The sequence below is a fragment of the Daucus carota genome, chromosome 5, assembly GCF_001625215.2.
Source record: "Daucus carota subsp. sativus chromosome 5, DH1 v3.0, whole genome shotgun sequence".
NCBI lineage: Eukaryota > Viridiplantae > Streptophyta > Magnoliopsida > Apiales > Apiaceae > Daucus > Daucus carota.
In genome coordinates this window covers 10,903,416-10,924,530 of record NC_030385.2, presented here as the reverse complement: position 1 = coordinate 10,924,530, position 21,115 = coordinate 10,903,416, and the positions used below count along the sequence as shown (strand labels likewise).

Here is a 21,115-nt window from a genome sequence, read left to right as displayed (position 1 = left end):
TGTGTAGAAAGGATGAAAAATGAGTGCAGTTGACTTTGGAGCTCAAGGAGAAGAAAATAACGGGATTCCGCTACTAAAAACTGACGCACGACAAGCGTTCAAGAATCCTCTGTTGAAGTCTGTTCAGCTGAGAATTGAGACGCACCCCGAGAGTACTGCTGATAAAGCTTTGACAACCAGCTTAACAAAAAAAAAAACTTTTCAGAGTGGAGATATCAGGGATAAATTCATGTAGCAGTACGAGAGATTTTGAGTACAAATATCGGTGCTAAATTCATGCAGCAGCAAATTATGAGGGGTGAGAGCTGGTTCTATGAAATTCTTGTGGCCCAACAGACAATAAATTCATGAGTAAGATTAAAAAAAAAAAATGCTAGTGAAGAAACTGATATCGAAATACTGAGAAACAAACTAAACAAAAGGAAAAACGAAACAATAGCGGTACTTGACCTCGGACAATGCTACCAGTATTCAACTTGCTCAACATTTTAACAATGTGTGTACAGCAAAGAGTGCAAAAGTAATCCATCCGGTAATTAAACATGAGTCAACTTTACATTCAAGGTAATAGGTATGAACTGATTCTGCTCGAAATGGAAACTGGTAGTAATTTTTTTTTATAGGACTGCTAATTTAAACAAAAAGTATTACTAGAATTTGAGCCGGTAATATATAATAACACCTCTACTATGTTGTTTTCTATACAACAGTCTGGACAGCAATTAGCTGAGGGAGTACTCACAGTCCAGCAAACGGGTGAGAATATCCTCACAGCTTGGTCTTTCGTTCGGTTCTGCCCAACAATCTGTGTCAATCAAATAAGAATTAACTTGTAAGAGATAAAACCACAGTATTCATAAAACTCAGACATTAGAATCTGATGCGGGAGACCTGCAATTAGCCCCCCAAGTGGACCTTCAGGGATCTCTAGTCTTGAGCCCTCATGTGTAACAGTATAAACAACCTATTTAGATGAACAAAGTCAAGATGATTCTTTCTGTAAAGGAAGCACAGATTTAAATCACATCAAAATGTACCGAAGATGTATAAAACTTACCTTCTCTGGAGGTGTACCATGCCATGGCCTACTTAGTGTGGACAACTCCCACATTATTACCCCAAGGCTAAAAATATCACACTTCTCATTGAAGGGTTCATTTCGGAAAAGTTCTGGAGCCATCCACTCGGGAGTCCCTGCTGATGAGGAGTCATTTATGTGTTCGTCTATCATCATTCTTGAAAGCCCAAAATCACAGATCTTGACTGTCCAATGTTTATTCACAAGGCAATTTGCACTTTTTATATCACGATGAACTATCTTCATCCGGTGTATACACATCAGCCCCCTTGATTGCAAAAAAAAAATTTAATAATCAGTTCCTTGTTACTATACCTTTCCTAATACAGCACATTATGATGTTTTTCCAACATAATTTTCTAATTCTTGTATATAAAACAATTAATATGATCCGTGGGAGAAAAAGATGTCAGCAGATGATAAAATTTACAGCACCACAGGTAAATGAATCATAATTACTCAATTTTCCCTTTCAGACTACGGCGTGGCTACATAATGTGCTACATGGAATTCCGCAATGCTGTAAAGGACATTGCAGAAAGCTTTGGGACAAAAATGCCAACTAAGAGTAATAGTTGGCTAAAATGATGTAAAATAGTGATCATCTAAAATTTAAGCCAGGGGGAATGGTATATACTCCAATGGTGTTTAGCAAAAAATTAAAAGGATAATTATACCAAAGTGGAATGTTGGTTCAACAAATATAGCCAACAAAATGTGATTGGCTAACTTTTTGCTAAGGGGGATCGTGAGTTGGAGTGCTGCAAACAAAATGTGATTGGCTAACTTTTTGCTAAGGGGGATCGTGAGTTGGAGTGCTGCATTTGTTACACGTTCTCTAAAACATGTGCCACCTAAATATTTTAGGTTTTAGCTATGGGGTCCCTCAGAGAGGAGATGCTTTAAACTAAGCGGTTAGATACAATGGATTTCGACCAACAATGTTGTACCAAATTTCTTAAGAAACGTCAACAATTTTAAAAAGGCAATCTACAAAACCCAATATAAGTTGGTGTTCTAAAAGCAGACACCAGTTCCACTAGCAAAGCTTGGCGCACAACAGTCACCAGGATTAATTAGGAAGTACTCAGAAGGATATATCAGTGCAGAAATTGGATGTATTTAATTATGTATATAATACTAATTATTGATTACAGCAGAACTTTTACTCATACAAATTAATATTTTTAAGTAACAAACAAACATTTAATTTTTTTATTCATCTTCTTCGTGTACTCGGACAGTTTTTCTGATTTTCGCCCAATTTTGTCGAAAACCGATTAGTTGGGCAGTTACACACTAATATAAGATTCTAACCGCAGAAGATATTAAATAAATATTAGTCACTGCTATTGACGGGACTAGAAGTTCCCAAGGGATACAGATAGTTTATTATAACAGATCTAAAAAGAATAATATTTGTACTCGGTCAAAGAAAGAACAACTTTTCAGATATAACAAAGCTGTGTTCAATTTCAGTTTTAATACTTTATACACACAAGGAATTCACCAGACGGTATGAGTTTAAAATTGAAAAAAGTAAAATATTATTATTTCAAGCTTTCAGTTACACCAACATGGCGAGCTTAAGACCTTATCTTAAATTAGTTTCTTTGTGTCCATCACAAAAGCATTTGAAGTTTCTTTAAATTCATCACAATTGTCTTGCTAGGAACTGAGCACGAGATAATGGTATACACTTCTTTTTGGTATTCTATACCATGTCAATTAGGGGGAGGAGAAGGTGAGAATCAAACTCTAACCATCTTCTAGCACTCGGAACACATTTGCCAACAAATGGACCCTCCTTGATTCTCGACAACAACATAGTCTTTTGAAAGACGCAACTGTTATTGTTTTAAAATCAATTCCAAAGTAAAACAGACCAAAAACAAGGAATTAGTTGATCTAATGCTAAATGCATACTATCTGTGCTAACCTGCATATATCACGCAACATCTTAAGCCTTCTCCTCCAGCTGAGCTTCTTCTTCTGACCACTTAAATGTATCAAGTAATATAATGATCCCATTTCCATGTATTCAGTAACCATTGATAAGTGTGGAGGCTTCGTGCATGCTCCGAGAAATAATATAACTAAAATAAATTGTAGCATAGTTAGACAAGAATAACTATTAATATGCTGTACCTAGTAACCAAATTCCAGTTCCAGCATATAATTTCAATTACATATTGGCTCAATCTATGTTGGAATAAGAGGATGGACTGGGCTTACAAAGGTCTATTGAATGGACATCTAAATAAACAAAGGTACAATACAATTTTAATTTTTTATTATTATTACTATTTTTCGGGAGGGGGGGGGGGGGGGGGGGGGGGGGGGGATGGGTGAGAGGAGAATAAGTACCATTAGGATGTCGAAGTCGGCTGGCAAAAGAGAAAAACAATCCACAAGAAAAATAGTGCAATTAGAAACAGATCATGAAAAGCAGGGTTCTCTAATAGTTAGAAGAACCTACTAATGTGACATTGATCCAGGGTAACATACCTCAGGATGGTTATTTCATTACAAAAATCTTCCATGTTTTCAGCAGTGAGATCTTGTTCTAAAAACACTTTAATTGCAACATCTGTTCCATTCCATACACCACGGAATACCTCTCCGAAAAATCCTATTAAATAAACATTAAGAAATTCAGACATACATAAGACTGAAAGAATCTCTAAATGTATTTACCTCAAAAACCACAAATGTAGTTTGCAACACACACGGATGCAGATGAGTTCATATACACTTCATAATCCCGAATCTGCACTCGGCTCTACATTTTTTAACTCAGCTCAACACCAACTAGGCAACTACATAAAAAAACTAGTGTCCCTTACCAATCGACACAGAACTAATATTTGTGTTCCTCTAGTTGTGTACCAAGAAACGGGGGGAAATTCGAGAATGAGAAGACCTCATCACAAGTTGTCGAATTTTAAGGATGAGAAAGACAACACAATAAGTCTACCTTTGGTGGACCACGTAAGGGTAAAATGTACATAAATTTATGTATATTATCCTTGCCATTCATGATGTGGACCAATTCCTTCATCCAACCATTATATTACTTTGCAATCTAATTTGGATTATAAGCTTACTCACAACTCAATAGGGCAGGCTTACAACCATTTATCTGAAGTAGGTCTAATTGGTTACACGATTAATTAGGTTGTGACACTTTGGCCGGAGAGTTGGTAGTTACCAGCTATGTCAGCAGGAGAATGACTAGAGAAATGGGAATGCTGTTTAAAAGTTTTCTTTTTAGAATTTATAGAAGATGACTACGGATATGAACCGTACATGAATCTATTCTTTCTGCTTTGAACCTCCGGCAGGAAGTTGCCCAAGTGTGTCTGAAAGGTACATTAAACCTGAATGGCCCTGCAGCATATTAAACTTGAATGGCCCTTCAGAATATACCCTTGTCCTTCAGTGCCTAGAGCTAGGCTGGCTCACGAATTCCATAATATCTAAATCACTTATTTTCTTCTGTGTTCAGGTTTTCACAAGAATCATACTATCATACTGGGCAAACATATTGATATCTCTCTCTCTCTCTCTCTCTCTCTCTATATATATATATATATATATATATAATATTAATAGTAGTAATAATAATAATAATAATAACAACCCAGTGGTTAGTGAGCATAATTGAGTTTGTGCTAGTACACAAAATGTCCACAAGCTTGCATGAAACAATGTTTGCTAAGAATATTCAAAGGCATGCTTAGATTCCTGTAGTATATGATACATAACAGGTGCCAATGCAAAATGTACAACAAAAGCAGAACCATGGTAATTACAATTGCATACTTCTATAAAAAAAATAATAAAGAACCGAACAAATGCCTTTTTAAAGAAGACAAACTTCAACGACATCTTTAAACAGTGAATGAATAATGATTAAAATCTATCAGGACATCATGTGTGAGTTGTCCCAATTTCCACGAAAAAGCTGAGTTGTCTTAAACATTTCATGTGACATCGGAAAGTCTTTAACTATTCAGTACAAGGAACTCTGTTGGTTAAGTTAACTGAAGATGCAACTTGTACATCTGTTTATGCAGAAAATATAGCAGTAAACTGGTGTCGAGATTTTAGACAGTAAACATGGTCAAACTGAGAAGTACATATACTTCCGAAGTCATTTCACGTGAATATAGAAATACAATATCTGATTTTACTCATCTTTCGTTCATATGGTTGTAAAGCAACATACACACTTAATCGAATATGGACAAGCTAAAACTATAACATGCGGGTAAATTATATATCTAACAAAAACTGGATGTGGGGAAATGGGGTTATATAAGAATACTCACCAATTCCAACCCGTGTTCCAACGGTAATTTCTGAAAAGTCGATATTCCATTCATGAAAAGGTAAGAGAGGCTTATTCTGGAACATAGGTGATTCCAGAATTTTATTCCATGTAGAGATCATTTCCTCGTCGGGCCCAGTTTTTCCCAAAGCCTGGCTTCTATATTCATGAGGAGATGAAGGTAGCGATATCGCCTTCTGTGAACTGAAATGCTCCTTGGGAAAACCATACAGATTCGAAGTCCCGGCAGATGATTCATTGCGACTAGAAAGGTGAAATTCAGATACCTAAAGTAATGCATTGAATATTAATAAGGAACACCAAGAAATCTCCACAAAACAGGGTGCTAAAGTGTCACCATTGGAAAATAGGAGTCAACAAACTATCCTAAATTAATGGCAGACCCAGAAAAATTATCAGTGTATTTGAAAGAACATGGTATCTAAATTTAATTTTTGTTTTTAAAATAGATTAATATGAGAAGCTATTTGAAATACTTGATACATATAAGTTACTAATAAGCAATTGATATGATTAAAAAGAATAATATTTCTATTTAGTTGAATTAACACAAGAATCATATAGTAATTTTACTATATTCCTTGTAATTTATGAGGTATTAAAAAAACTAAGATGGCATATCAAGATAATATGTAGGATCTAGTTCCCTTATCAAATTTCTTAAATGATTTTCTGTGGTTGTAATATTATGATAGGTTATACTTGACCAACTTACTTTCCCTTCTGCAGTTATGAAACCCTTGGGATAGTGGGTGTTATGTGGTTCATTTACCCTAATATTATTATCATTTTGTTATGATATAATTGTCTCTCTGAAACTTGTCCTGCATCACCAGTCCCGTCGGGACACGTAACCACTAGTGTGGGTATCCAGAAGTCTGCCACAGGCCCCAAAAATATCATGTGCCCTTGGTATCTGGCTTAGGCTTAGATAAATATCAACATGTCCTACAATGTTTAGTCAGGAGGGTTTCAAATATTTCCCTTCTTGGGGATGTGTCGCCGTCACAAACTTGTATACGAGAGATATATTAACAGGGGTAAAATAGTGAAAGTACAAACGTAATTTCATAAATTTTTTATCTAAAAAAAGATGAAAAATGCACAAGAATAATTAGAACATACAGTTAGAGCAGGAATTCTTCAAAATCTAATATATTAACTAACCAACTCTCCCAAAACCTTACGGTGTTATGGCCACTATTTTTCTCCAAGTAATATCGAACATCGACTCCTGCTGGTGAGCCTCAGGCAATTGTAAGGCACCCTACTCGTACCACCTACTCTGAATATTACTTCTTAAGTTATACTTAACACCCTCCTCTTTTTACCGTCGTTACTAAAAGAGTAAATTTGAGGTTGGTGGCTAAAGTTTTCAGATTTTCACAAAATGTAGGCTTATATTTCAAAATTAGGAAAAATTTCCCAGTCTTTCCTCAGTGGTGGCCGTCAACTACCATTAACGATAAGCTATTAAGTATTAAAAATGAAAGAGTAAATTCCAGGATGGTGGCTAAAGTTTTCAAAATTTCACAAAATGTTGAATGATAATCAGTTAATATTTTGTTAAAATCAGAAAACTTTAGACAATATTTTTGAGAAAATCAGAAAACTTTTGCCAATATTTTGTGAAAATCAGAAAACTTTGGCCAATATCTTGAAATTTACTCTCTTATTTTTAATACTTAACGGCATATGGTTAACGGGAGTTGACGGGTGCCACTTTTTTAAAAAGCGGAAGAAAAGAATGGCCAATCAGCCACTATTTTGTTAAAAATCTGACCACTTTTAGACAATGCTCTGGAATTTACTCTCAAAAAATTAAATTCAGGAAAGGTATGACAACTTCAACTGCATTCATTGTAAACAAAGAGAAAACACAGAAATACACTTTTTTACTGTTATCACTAAGTTTTTTCTTCAACAGAAATGTACTTTAGGGAAGGTAATACAGCTACAACTGCGTTGTAACCAAAAAGAAGAGAAGCATTATATGGTAGAAGAATCCACACGGGGAAAAAAACATATCTGTCAAAGTAACATATCCACAATGTAAAAAACACAATTTCAATCAGAGCAACAAACAGAATGTAAACTTTATTATTGGACTGTTCATGTATGCTAGAACAAAAGACAAAAATGCACTTACACTCCCTTGAAGATCTTCGCCACTATTTGTGCCATCCAACAAGTCGGGATATGTCCTATTAACCCCTTGTTGTCTATTAACCCCTTGTTGTCTCAAGAGGCGGTCCTGTTTCAGCGTTTCATTCATTGCTCTTACAGCCCTACAAACCCATTTGATTACATATAAGAATCACCCTTTGCATGAGTAATTATGAGAACCAGGCCCGTCCTCCAATACTATGACAGGTAGTATTCATCAATCTAATCACATACGTATGACTTGCAAGAAACATTAATAAATAAGTCTAAAATGTTCATACTATTTTTTCTCAGATATTTTCCCCTAGGGACTAGGGTCTTTTAGATAGATTTCCAATTTGTCGCATAAGATTTTAATGCTTTCACCTTCCAAAAAGTTCAAGCAAATTTCTAGTTTCAGCACAACAGATAATAATCTATTTTAAGTTGTTGCTTTCTATCAAGAACAACCAGTCAACAATAATATGACTAGGACCGAACCGAGTTTCAAGCAGCAATTGGACCTTCACAGTGTAACATGTAAGGTGGATGCTTTGATGTTAATTGCAGAACCAGATGGGAACAATAAAAGACAACAATAATATCATGCATAAATAACAATATATTACACTTTGAATTGGAAATAGACATATAATTAATAGCCTATTCCCAAAAGAGAGGCCAGATTATTGGTCTAAAACAAAAAAAATTACATTCAACGTTAATGTTAAAAAGTTATCTTTAAAAGTCCAGCAAGTATAGAATAGTCATAGGACCATCAATATATATATATGGGGAAATAGATAACTGAAGTGCACTGAAATAAAAATCGCAGAATGGTAAGAAAAGACACCTTACACTGTTCAATGTTTTTTTTTTCTACATTATATATGAAGAGATTGAAAGTAGAGAAACAGAACAAAGTGGAAGAATTCTTATATGCCATATCTTAACAAGGACCGACATTTTCCTTGTAAATGTTACTATGAGTTACATGATGATGCAGTGCAAGCAATTTGCAAGTGATGAACTACAAACAGCATTAATTCAATAAATTCCAAGGAAAAATACTTTTTCAGAAAACAAAGCTACAGAGACTTCTACAGTCACTATTAATCATAGCTAAATATATAATATATACAGTACTTGGAAGTTTATTTTTCATTATTACAACCAGACTATAAGGCCTACAAATTGCAAGTTCAGCCACTTCAAATTTGGAAATGCAGATCTTACTTTACTGGACATTGTTACCAAATACAGTAATCACTTTATGTTCAGCCTACTCAAGGAGAGGTAAAACCATATTTAACTAGTTTTCCTGCATAACTGAATGTAGCATGAAATGACCACAGTGCCAGCAACAATTGTATACTCCCAAGAAATACCACTCCCCCTCACTCAATATACATCAAGGGAAAAGTGTGAATCACCTTCAGACCCACTGATAAAGGTGTACAAATTAGATTGTAAAATTATGGGTGTAGGAGGGTTCTAAATCAAGACTAACTCCATATTTTAAAAAACGAACTCTCTTAACTTTATGGCATTAGGGAAGACGTGTAAATGGATCATTTTTGTTAAACAATGATATAGTGAAATTGCACCTTTATGTTTAAAGAGAATAATAAAGTAATCATTCACGAACCTGGTCCATATGGCATGCCATAATTGTATTTGAAAAAGAGATTATTATTTTTAAGAAAAAGTAAATTTTCTTGCAGTCCATGGTAACCCCCCCCCCCCCCCCCCCCCCCCCCCCCCCCCCCCCTCCCTCAAAAAAAATAAAATTAATTTCCATATCAAATTAATCCGCATATGGTTTTTACTAGCATTGACCTCCAGAATTTATTTTTTTTGCCACGGTAATAACCCTTACATGGTTTCTACATAACGTTTTCATCAAAGAAATATAAAACTTTAGAAGAATATTGGGTGATTCGCCATAATAAGCCACAAAATATAGCAACAAAGTCACAGCTTACTAGTAGATATGAAAGTGTCAATTATTAAGTTTAGTTCATAGCTTTAAAAGCTATTAATTCTTTTATATAATTATATATACAAGAATTACAGAAGTTCAAGTACCATCCAACATAAAAATTAGCAAGGATCAAATATTTGTATACAAGCAGCTTTAATATCTCTTCAACAAAAAAAAGGATCATCTTTCATATGATGAAAGAAAAACTCAGACATAACAAATCATCAAATACAGGATGCTTTTAGAACGTTGCATAAATTTGATAACAATAAGGGAATATATAGAGAAAACCAACCTTACGATGTCATCGCCGATCTCAGGTGTAATACTAATGCTTCTTCTTCTTAGTCTACGGGTTTCTGACGTTGAAGCTCCTTCCGACCTGCAGCTATTTAAAAACTAGTATTTAACATCTTAAATCTTACTGCTTTTAGGGACATACTTAAAAAGTTTTAGAACCTAAGGAAATTATATAACAGTCACAAGCAGCACAAAAATGCCTGAAGAATAACTTGTGATGACAAAAAGAAGAGCAATATATACACACACTTACAACTTTAGAAACATAAAGCTTAATATTAATATATAAAACAAACTCGCAGGGACACTAGCTCCTCCAGCTGAGGATAGTGGAATTTCGAGGACTCTCCCTAGTGCCCAACTATTGATATCAGTTTAAAGTCCCAATCAAATTACTATAAATTGCTAATGATATTGTCCAACCAAAGAGAGAACTGCTGATTCTTAATAAAATGGGCAGAACCAAATCTGAGAAGAAAGAACCAACGAAGTCAGACCCCTTTTAAATATTTAGACATTAAAGTGAAACATAGTGGCTGTTAGGTTGACATGTTAATACACAGGAACTTAACTTACAGGGAAGTACACATCAGTCAGATTGTTTGGTTAACAAAATTCGGGAAAGTATAACTTCCTTGGAAGTGGAAATTCCCGCTCAACCTAGATGCTTCTAGTCATGTTCGAAAACAATACCTGTATTACCTTACTTTTTTTTTTCTTCTTGAAAGATCTGGTATGAACATTCATACGCTTTTGCTTTCATCTATTATGATGGGTTTTTTAGAATTGATGCAATTTAGCAAACAGAGTTTTGTTTTATGTAGGCATTGCTTTCACTTTCAATTAATGCTCTTAATGTCATACACACTTTGATACTATCTCTTCTTTTATACTTTCCGTTTGGTGCTTTTGTAATTTGGTCGACGAAAAAAATCTCATCCATCACTGTGTCCTGTGACAGGAGACAGCTGAAAAGGCAACAAAGGAAACTAGTAAGAAGAATTCAAAGCCTGGTAGTGCTAAGAAAAATAAATAGTTGATTTTAGAATTGCAATGTTAGGCGTACTTATGTCAGGTAAAATTATCTTATCCTGCAGGTTTTCTAATTACTGTTGCTTTGATGTCTATATCTTCAAGTATATATTGACAAATATATTTTAAAAAAATGGTTTAATTATGAATGAATTTTCCAAACCAACAGGCTCCTGTATGACTGTATCTATAGGGACAGCAGAGTTAATAAGAGCTACAAATCAGTTATCAAATCCCTTCATATCAGCCTGAAAATCTGCCTACACTATCCCTTAAAATCAGTCTATCATATCACCTATTATCAGCCTCTAACCAGGCTTATAAAGTTATCTGCTACTTATCAGATATCACAGATTTACAGATATCAAAATTACAATACAGGAACACAATAGGAAACCTAATTTGTTTTGTCGCAGTTGGATCAAGGATAATATTCCTTATTAAATTACAGGAAGAAAGAATGGAATGTTGATGCATATAATCAATACAAACACAACTAAGTAAAAGTTAGAAGCTGCACACATCAATTATCAATACAGCAGAACCGATATTTAAACAGGCCAGAACTATTAAGGCAGTGATAGTGATTAGGACCATTCAAATAACTTCAAATAAATATGGGCTACTCACATACTTGGAATGAAAATTTAGGCAACGGGAAGAAAGAAGGTAAGTTTTTGCAAAAAGCACCTGGATGTAGCAATGTCATCAGAATAGTCTCTAAATGATTTGCGGTCACCACTAAGCATAGAGCGTCCGCGTGCACGAAATAGAGGATGCTCCGGGCTACAAAAGTAAGAGTACAAGTAACATAAGGATATAATTAACAAATTCAACATTGTGTCTCGATTCATCCACAGAACAGAATTTATCTTAATTTTTCATTTAAAATTTATAACACAAACACAAGGTAAAATACAGATATATATATATACACAAGGTTATCACGGCGCCAAGTCGAGCCTCGGCGCCCAGATACCTTGGAATCGACTAGTCGACAAGTCGCCCGACTAGTCGTAAAAAGTCGACAAGTCATTCATATACATAATTTTACTAGATATAATAAATAAAATATAGTTGAACACACATCAATTTATAGTTTGAATCAAAAGTAAAAGATAATAAGCAACAGTGAGATGTACAGGATATAACAGATTGTTAGTTCACATGTAAAGTGAAGCCAGAAAGTAGTGACCGGATGGAAATAATAATGTGAAGTTGAAAACTTGAAATGATACAAAGATTAGGGATATACTGATATGCTGAAAATGATACAAAGATTACGTTGCCGGAGCATGTAATCAGGACCTACACAGCGATGACAAGTCTATTAATGGACTTGATGTAACCGCCCAAAGCCTTTTCTTTCTTTTCGAACAAAATCGCATAAGATTTTGCTTGAAAAACCCTACTTCTGAAGTTTCTGATCAAACCAGGTACCGGGTCGGGTAAAACTCACAAGTCGCCAGACTAAATAAGTCGTTGCTTGACTTTTTCTATAAAACGACTTGTCGACTAGTCGTCGACTTGATAACAATGCATATACATATATACAAGCCCTGTTCAAAAAAATAAGAGACTTAATTGAGTTGCAAACAAGTAAACTGTATAATAGTGTGACAATGTCCTCAAACAGTACCATTGCTCATATGGAGGTGTAATATACACACACAAAAACAAGGTTAGATACATGAATGCACACAGATTTACACACAATAATATGCCTTGTGAAATAAAATAAGAGATGCACAAGTAAAATTGCCAAAAAGCAGACTGCAAAATAGCAATACATGTCCTTGAACTATTGCATCACTCCTCATGGAGGTCTAAAATTACAACTGATAAAATAAAAATTATAGTACTTTTATAAAAATGAAAGCCAGACAAACTAGAACAGGAACCAGATTAAGAATGTTGAGTGGAAAAGCGTTCTGTATGCACATATTCTAGGCTACTCATGAATTGTATGATTATAAGAAAATGCAATTGTCTGAATTGACTTGCATCGTACTAACAAAAAAATATAAATCAATAAACATTCTCATTTTTACATACAATCAAGATTATTGAAATGAAGTTTAGTTTGAATCCTTCATCATTCTTTATCCTCCATGAAGTACAAACAAAATAGATCAACCTTGACACTGAAGAATACAGCAATTTGAAGGTAAACACAACCAATAGATATTTTCCATTCTTTATCACATAAACGAACTTTCAGTAGAGACCAACACTGGGTTGTAAACAAGGCAAATACCAATGAACTTTGTGCTAGTCTTTTTATAATAGTTTCTCTGGAACTTTTCCACTTATCAAAGTAATTTAAGGTGGTAAATGGGCAACTACTGGGCCGGTTTTGAATGGTAGTTTCCAGGTAGCTTTCTAAATACTGGCATCACTGCATCAAGCTGACGAATATTCCACTTGCCATGAGAACCTTGATCAATGCTATAAGCAAGAAGCCAATACCATAACTCCACTATATGACATGATACTTCATACTAGCCAACGAATCATAAACACCACCATGAGATATAATGATAACTTTTTTATAAAAGTGATCAGTGAGGAATATTAAGGGGAATAAGTTTTAATAATGAAACAAGGAGCTTTGTAGCCCGGAAGCGGCTGAAAGTGTCTGACATGGGTACATGTCCAAGTGATGGACTCGTCAAAATTTTTACATATTTTTAGCATAAAATAAATGTCCAAATTTCAAGTAGCCGACACGGGTACTCAAGGCAAAATGAAGAGTCCGGGTACCATAGACGACGAAGCTATTCACAATATTATGCAATTTTAATGAAGTCATGTTTCTTCTTTTAGCTTCCACTAGAAGTTGATAGCAACATTTATGCGAGCATCTGAGCAAATCTAACTTTCTCTTTTCGTTTTAAAAAATTTAAAACACAAGAATTGAAGATTACCAAATTTCCCATCTTCCATCCTGTGTATATATCTCAACTCCACAACACAACACATCAAAGAATATAAAGTCAGCAGCCTCACAATGCTTTGAAAAAACTCCTAATTCCTAAATGAATACTGCCTTGGAGCTATAATATAAACAAAGTTAACTTGACTCCTAAACTCTTTTTTTAGGTGAAGGGTATGAATGAAAAGGTTCAAACACGGAAATAAGATCTAATCAAATCAGACACCACTGAACATCATTGTGTTTAGGTCATCTCATATTTTCTAATTGGACTCATTCACTCATTTTGGCACAACATGAGGAACAAAAGATTTAGAGAAATATACCAAGTATGAGTCAAGCTATTAATTTGCATAGTATAGGATACTCGTCGGATTCAAACAATTAGATAAAATTTTATATACTCTAAGATTATGTAGCTAATAAAATATTAAAAACTGATCATTATGACATTATCTAATCAGTTTTTTTAATATTTATTAAATCTTGATTTTTGATGAGCATTAACCCATCGAAGTATGCAAGGAAGCATGAAATGATGTCAAGATTCTTAACTAGTATGCCTCCAGTACATGGTCTATTTTACTTCTAAAAATGCATATAGTTTGTGATTGACCAAGTCATAACTAATAATAGCCAAGTATCTTGACAGAGTTAGATAACCAGTCTCTGGGTATCTTCCCCTGCAATACGCCTTTCTTACATCTACATCTTGCTAATTATCTCTAACTTATGCCTCTGCCATTGCTGATCTATCTCAATGCTGTCCAAATTATCATTATCTAGCCATCAATATATATGTTCCTAAACATATTCTCACATAAGTTAGAAAGTTCAAAATCAAAAAAAGTCATAGTTCGAATATGTTTTTATCTTCGAGTTCTTCGCTCATAAAAATTGGATCATAATTTTAATGAAGACGAGTTTAATCTCGATTATTATGATGTATCCTTATTTAAATGTTAACACATGCCTTGGTACTATTAACATGAGGAGAGGTGTAGCCTTGCAGATAGTATAAATTCTTACTACTTAAAAGAAAAAATACGAGGCAAAAATACGGCATATGATGGTAAATAAAATCATAACATTTATAAACAATTCTTTGTTCTGTTTTCCAATGCATTCTGCATGTCCTTCGTATTCTTCTCAACCTAATTTGCTTTCCTAGAATCAGAACTGTACCTAACACTTAACATGTCAACATTAAATTCCCAATTGATCACTTTTGAACCTTCAGGTAGTATATGAGCCCAACATAAACCGCATATATCAATAATCTAACACATAATACAAACATTAACATATTTGGTTCAAGATGAATGCTTGCCCAAGATCCATTTCCAAAATTCACACAACAGTATCATTCTTGAGTGCAGTTTAAATGAAAGGAATAACAATCTATGTTGCTTGAGCATTAGGAAAAACCTTGAACTTGCAGTCCTTGTTTCGGCAATGACCTTTTTCCGGCTTCTCCGCCAAAATGTGTTTGCAATATTGGATTCACTATGTGATGAACTGAAAAGTTTAAAGATCATCCGATAAGAGACGTATCATCATAATAATGCTCTAATAAGTTCCGAATCTTTCGAAGAGAGAACTAAAAAATCCAAAATAGTAGGCGGTGTTTGGAATTCCACTCAGTGTCCAGGTGAACAGTAGAAATTGTATATGTGAGCACTACAACACCTCAAGTTTCTGTCAATAGAGGTAGAACGCAACATCATACTCCTCAAAGAAGGCCCTGGAGCATTTAGAGATGCTTCCAGACTCCGTTGGTATTGTGGGCTGTCATCTTTATCAGTACTGCATAATATATGAAAGATGACATAAAGTTAGCAGGAAGTCACAGTTAGGACAACCAGTATATGTTATATCCCAACTCCCAAGAATTGGATAACTTCTGTTTATTGATTTCAGAAGACACTATAAGTTGCTACTAACCTCTCGTGATCAAGTCTGTCCGAACTCCCGTATAATGGACTATTTGGTTCTAGTGGCGAGTCACAGGAATCATTTTCAGCAGAATCACTTTCTCCAGCTGCAGACACATGAGTCATAAAAATTGCCTTGGGAGATCGAGGTATCAATTGGCCAGGAAAACGCATAAGGTCTACCAATAGTTCTACGGAGTTAAGGACAACGATTACAGACATGTGCTTATACGAGTCCACACACTCAGACGCTCCTTCATTAGGAAAGCCCTGTTTAGGAATTTATTAAGACAGAAAAAAAGTCTAGATGTAAATAAAACCTATCACTAATAGCCAATTCATCAGTACATAAAACTGCCTGCAAAACTGTAAGATGTAAATAAAATTATTATATGGTATAAGAACAAACTAAAGGAAACTGTACAATTCCTAAGGCCCACACATACATTGTATAACTGATTATCACTTACACGGTGAGATAGAACCATAAAGAACTGCTAAATATTCTTTGTGGATATATCAGTTTCCCAACAACATAAACAATCTACAGCAAAGATTTTACTTACCACCATTAGCCTACTTTCAAGTCCTACAGCATCCGCAAGAACTTTAAATAAGATTGCCCGAGGACGGCACGAACCATTTTTTATTTGTCCCAACATCTGCACACCTCGATTAGCAGAGACATGAGAGGTTTCCTCAAACGCAGCTTTTGCCACACTTGAGTCAACATTTGGTCTTTTATGAACATCAGATACCTATTAGACATATCATGCTTTCTATTAGAACAGAACCAAAAGAAAAATTCCATACATTTGAATAGATAATTATAACAAAAGTATACGAGAGAGTAGATCATAATGTCAGCGGTAAAACAGTTGCCAATTTTCAAATTGACAGACATAAGGAGATTTATAACTAAGCCACTTGTTTCTCGTTATTCACGAATGCAAGGAAATCAAGCTCAAGCATTCAAGAACCAATTTCATTTTTCAATTTCTTACCTCTCTTCTAATTTAATGCAATGCTATTTCAGCTCATTAATAATACCAAACAAATCTAGAACATAAAACAATTAGACAGTGTTTCAAGTTTAACCATACCGTTGTACCTCATCCGGACACTTTAAACTTATATTGTTTTTAAACTTATATTGTTTTTAGATCAATAAAGAGATATTATAAAAATATAAAACCAAAATTAATACAAATAATACATAAATAACTAATACAGAAGTAGGACTAACACCAGTAAACTTGCTACGACTTTTTTCCTTTCCGTGCTCAATTGCCATCTCTCTACAAATCCTCTTGTGTTTTGTTGTCATCCGCAAAATTACTTATAAGGTTCCTTCTAGTCCGATCCCTAACCATCTTCTCAAGTACATCATTAAAGTCTTCTCTTATCCAGGAGGCACATGAAGGATTATTTTCAACCAAGTCAAAGTACTTCTAGGGATTAGGAAACAAGGCTGCCCCATACAATGGTTTCCCCATTTATGTACTCCAACGATCTTTAATAATTATCAATACTTTGTTCTGAAGTTGCGGTTTTGGACCAACAAATGCCTCTGTAAGTTGGATGCTTGCATAATCCCTAGCAGCTGCAACCTCTGCGAGAACAAGCCTTTCATCATCATCTCTGCAATTCGCAAAACTTGAAGAAATGGTTGTGATGTATTCAACCAATCCTCTAAACCGTTCCAAAACACTATTAAGAATACAATCTCATAAACCCTCTTCCCATTTTTTGTTTTTGCTAGCTTTGACACAAGCCAATGTTCAGAGCCAAACAATTTGCGCAAGGCTGGCCTAAGCTTGTGCAAGCACTACAATATAAGAAAAGCAGTGGCAAATCTTGTAGCTCCAGTTCTCACTAAATTCATCCCATTAGTCTGCTCCCTCATTGCATGAAGGACACACCCATGTCTATTGTCTATAAATAAAGGTAGTACATTTTCTTGCTTGCTTGATTACTTTTTTAATGCTTGGAATCTTGCTGACATCTTCTAACATTAAATCAAGGCAATGAGCAGCACATGGAGTCCAAAACAAAGTAGGGTACCATTCTTCCAAGTGTGCACCAGCTAGCTTTTAATTTGCCCTGTTATCTGTCACCACTTGAACAACATTTGAAATCCCGCCATCAATGATCATTGCTTCAATCAACCTAGCCAACATTTCTGCATCATGTGATTCATCCAAACCATCAAAAGAATGCAAGAAAAATGTCTCTTCCAGACTATTAGCAAGGAAGTTGACAAGATGCCTTTCTCGTCTATTCATCCATCCATCAGTCATAAGTGTGCAACCATATTTTTTCCAAGCTCTCTCATTCTTTCGCTCAATTTTATGTTTCTTCTTTTGCTTTTCTAAGTTGGGGTAGCCTTAAATCATGAAATGTTGAAGGCTTTAAACCCGGTCCATATTGGCCAATGGACTCCACCATTATCTCGTAGCTCCTAGAATTTGCGGGATTTAAAGGACTACCATTCTTGTAGAAGAAATCATCAATATGCTTAAAAACCCTTTATTTCTCTTCTTTTGTTCTTAACTTGCTTTCCAAAGCTGTTTGACTTGGACCATTCATATACCTTTCTTCAATTACTTGTTCCGGTGTCCTCATGATCATTGAAGCTACCGCGGTGCTACTAGCTAGTGGATTTTTGCAGTGAAATGGAGAGGCAGCACCCTTGCCTTTGCTTTTTGCATTTGATTTTAAACTACCAAGTGTATTAGAGGCTGTTGTGGATGGTACTTCTTCAACATCTTTATATCCTCGTCTTGCAGCACAAATTCAGGTTTCTTCTTGCTCTGCACCTAATCATGTATTTCCTTCACAATCTCCTTTGTTGTTTTTGAACATTTAACGATACCCCCACATCCACTCATCAACTTCTGCTTAAATTTGTTAATTCCACCATGATTAGTATTTCCACAAAGCACAGTTAACCATATCTCTATTAGTATCCAGATACGGGAAATCTACAAACTTCCAACCGGGATCATTCGACTTTGCTTTTCTTTTTGGATCCTTAGCCAATTCTCTCCTTATTTGTTCATCTTCATTTTCCATTCAGTTTTCTATATAAAACATGTATAAAGAAATTACAATTATGCGGGAGGAGATTAGAATGATGATGCCTCATGGTGTGGAGTGCAGAGCATAAATCATAAATCAGGATCAAGTGTATAAGATTGCAAGGTTGTCTGAGATACAAAGTAGAAACAGAACATGGTAACTCTACATTAGTTGGAAAAACAAAGCACTGAGGAGGGAAAAGAAAACAGAGAAAACCTACTGTCTCTTATTTTTTTTGTAAAATTTAGATTCATACAGGCTTCAATCCTGTATTTTGCCAACTGAAAAACAAAAGAGCAAGCACCCCCCCCCCCCCAAATCGTTTATAGAAACTGGAAAAAAATGGTTAAAAAATTATTAAAAATGAATAAAATTATTATTAAAACGTTTATAATAAAATAAAACTATATAGAATAAATAGATATCAAAATTTTTATGTAAAATAAAACTAAAATGTAATTTTATTTTTTTTGAAAAGATGGAAAAAGTAAATTATAAATGTGAATAGAAATTAATTCATATTAAATGGAAGAGTATTATCAAAGCGTTTTTAATAATATAAAACTAGATAGAAAAAATAAATAAAAGTGCTTAGGTAAAATAAAACTAAAATGTAAATTTTAAAAATAAAAGATAAAAAAACAGTAATTAATATTGAATAAAAAGAATTATTAAAACATTTTTAATAAAATAAAACTAGAAAAAAATATTAGAACGTTTTAATAAAATAAAACTGGATAAAAATTATTTGTCAAAAGTTTTTATATAAAATTAGTAATTCTTAAAAATAAAAGATTCAAAAAAATTAAAAAAATGTTAAAAACAATTTGTATACCACCAGCAACGTACAGTATATACACACACGATGGTGTCTACATACATACAAGCAGTCGATGCAAATAAAAAGGAAAAACCGAAGAAAGAAGAGAGAGAAAGGAGAGGAGAAGAACAAATATGAAGCTTACTGGAGAAGAGAGTTTGCTGCCCACATCGCCAGATGAATTGAAATGAAGACAATAATTAAATAATTACCATAACACTTGACAGCATGGTATTATCGCAAGAACAACCTCCATGAATATTACGTCAGTCGTAACATCAGTATAACTATAGCTTTATTATTATAGAAGTTTCTTCTCGGTTCTAATTTTCTATATGAATGTTGTCTCATCGTTGTAGTTTGAAGCATAGTAACAAAATATACGGGACAAAGTCCCGTTCTATAATCTAAATCATTCATCCCCGATCCCTATCAAAAAACAAACGTGTCTCAAATTGCTGGGGACAACGTCTAGGTTCATTCATGGTGACGAACCGCGGAACCGACAGATATGAATGATTTTGAAATTAACTTTGATGTAGTATGACTCTAATGACATAGCAAACTGATTGGAGGAAGAAGATGAAAGGAAGAAGAGAAGAGAAGAAGAGGGAGAAGAGATGTATAAATCTATATATCTATATATCACATCTGAACTATATTATGGACAATTGTTCAAAAGTTTCATTCTTTCCCCAATTTCAATCCTTACACCATAAACTAGAGGTCACTCCCCAACTCGGGAAAGAATGCTCCATTCCCTCCGATGCCAATTGCTTCTCAAATCTAATTATAACAATTTTGCACTTGTGCATCTTTTTTCAAAACTTCCCTTCTACCTATAATGTTTTCTTTTATTTTTATTCATTCCATTTCACTCCATTACATTCTCCACAACCAAACACAACATACGTGACGGCTAATAAATTCTGGCTTAGCACAGTCCACTCTAATTTTAGGATCCAATATGTACAAGCGCAAACCTTTAATAGTCCAATACTAGTGTGTTTATACAAGTCCTAATGTTTTAAACACAAAAGTCCAATTAATTGTATCATTTAATTTCCATAACATTAAAAATCACAATTAATCATACTAAACCGGTAATAATACACAATGATTTTTATAACACATATTATGCATTTATAAATTGAAATGTATCATATTTTAAAATATGTATAAAACTAATGAAAAAAATCCATCATACCCAAGCGTCCCATCAAACCCACGTGTTCCATCGTACCAGATACACTATAAGTAATTTTTCGAGTATCCATTTCCTTAGCCCGTCTTGTGTAACTATAGTTTGAAACAAGGTAGTAGCATTTGCAATAATTTTTGAAATTCCACACACAGAATTTTCATTATACGTGGATGGTTCCCACATTTTCTACTTCATCTACCATTAGGAAACTTTGTGGTTCATTAAATTCCTGGCCGTTAGGAAATTGT

General features: G+C 34.3%; 1 protein-coding gene across 4 annotated transcripts in view; it reads right to left on the bottom strand.

Annotated features, from left to right (window-relative positions):
- Positions 1–422: 422 nt before the first annotated feature.
- Positions 423–21,115, bottom strand: part of LOC108223135 (serine/threonine-protein kinase EDR1) — a 29,814-nt gene continuing 9,121 nt past the window's right edge. Inside the window, exons 1-15 of one of the 4 annotated variants that reach the window (XM_064092788.1) lie at positions 17,009–17,218; positions 16,329–16,520; positions 15,773–16,032; positions 15,518–15,634; positions 15,257–15,346; positions 11,584–11,679; positions 9,857–9,949; positions 7,582–7,720; positions 5,413–5,698; positions 3,587–3,710; positions 3,446–3,465; positions 3,018–3,174; positions 1,058–1,346; positions 892–964; positions 514–805 (exon numbers count right to left, since the gene is read on the bottom strand). In XM_064092788.1, coding sequence (XP_063948858.1) covers positions 723–805; positions 892–964; positions 1,058–1,346; positions 3,018–3,174; positions 3,446–3,465; positions 3,587–3,710; positions 5,413–5,698; positions 7,582–7,720; positions 9,857–9,949; positions 11,584–11,679; positions 15,257–15,346; positions 15,518–15,634; positions 15,773–16,032; positions 16,329–16,520; positions 17,009–17,089 — 2,100 coding nt within the window. In that variant the 5' untranslated portion in view covers positions 17,090–17,218 and the 3' untranslated portion in view covers positions 514–722. Of the gene's footprint in view, positions 806–891; positions 965–1,057; positions 1,347–2,798; positions 2,926–3,017; positions 3,175–3,445; positions 3,466–3,586; positions 3,711–5,412; positions 5,699–7,581; positions 7,721–9,856; positions 9,950–11,583; positions 11,680–15,256; positions 15,347–15,517; positions 15,635–15,772; positions 16,033–16,328; positions 16,521–17,008; positions 17,219–21,115 lie in introns of those variants that run through there. The other 3 variants (XM_064092785.1, XM_064092786.1, XM_064092787.1) reach the window with 3 other exon arrangements.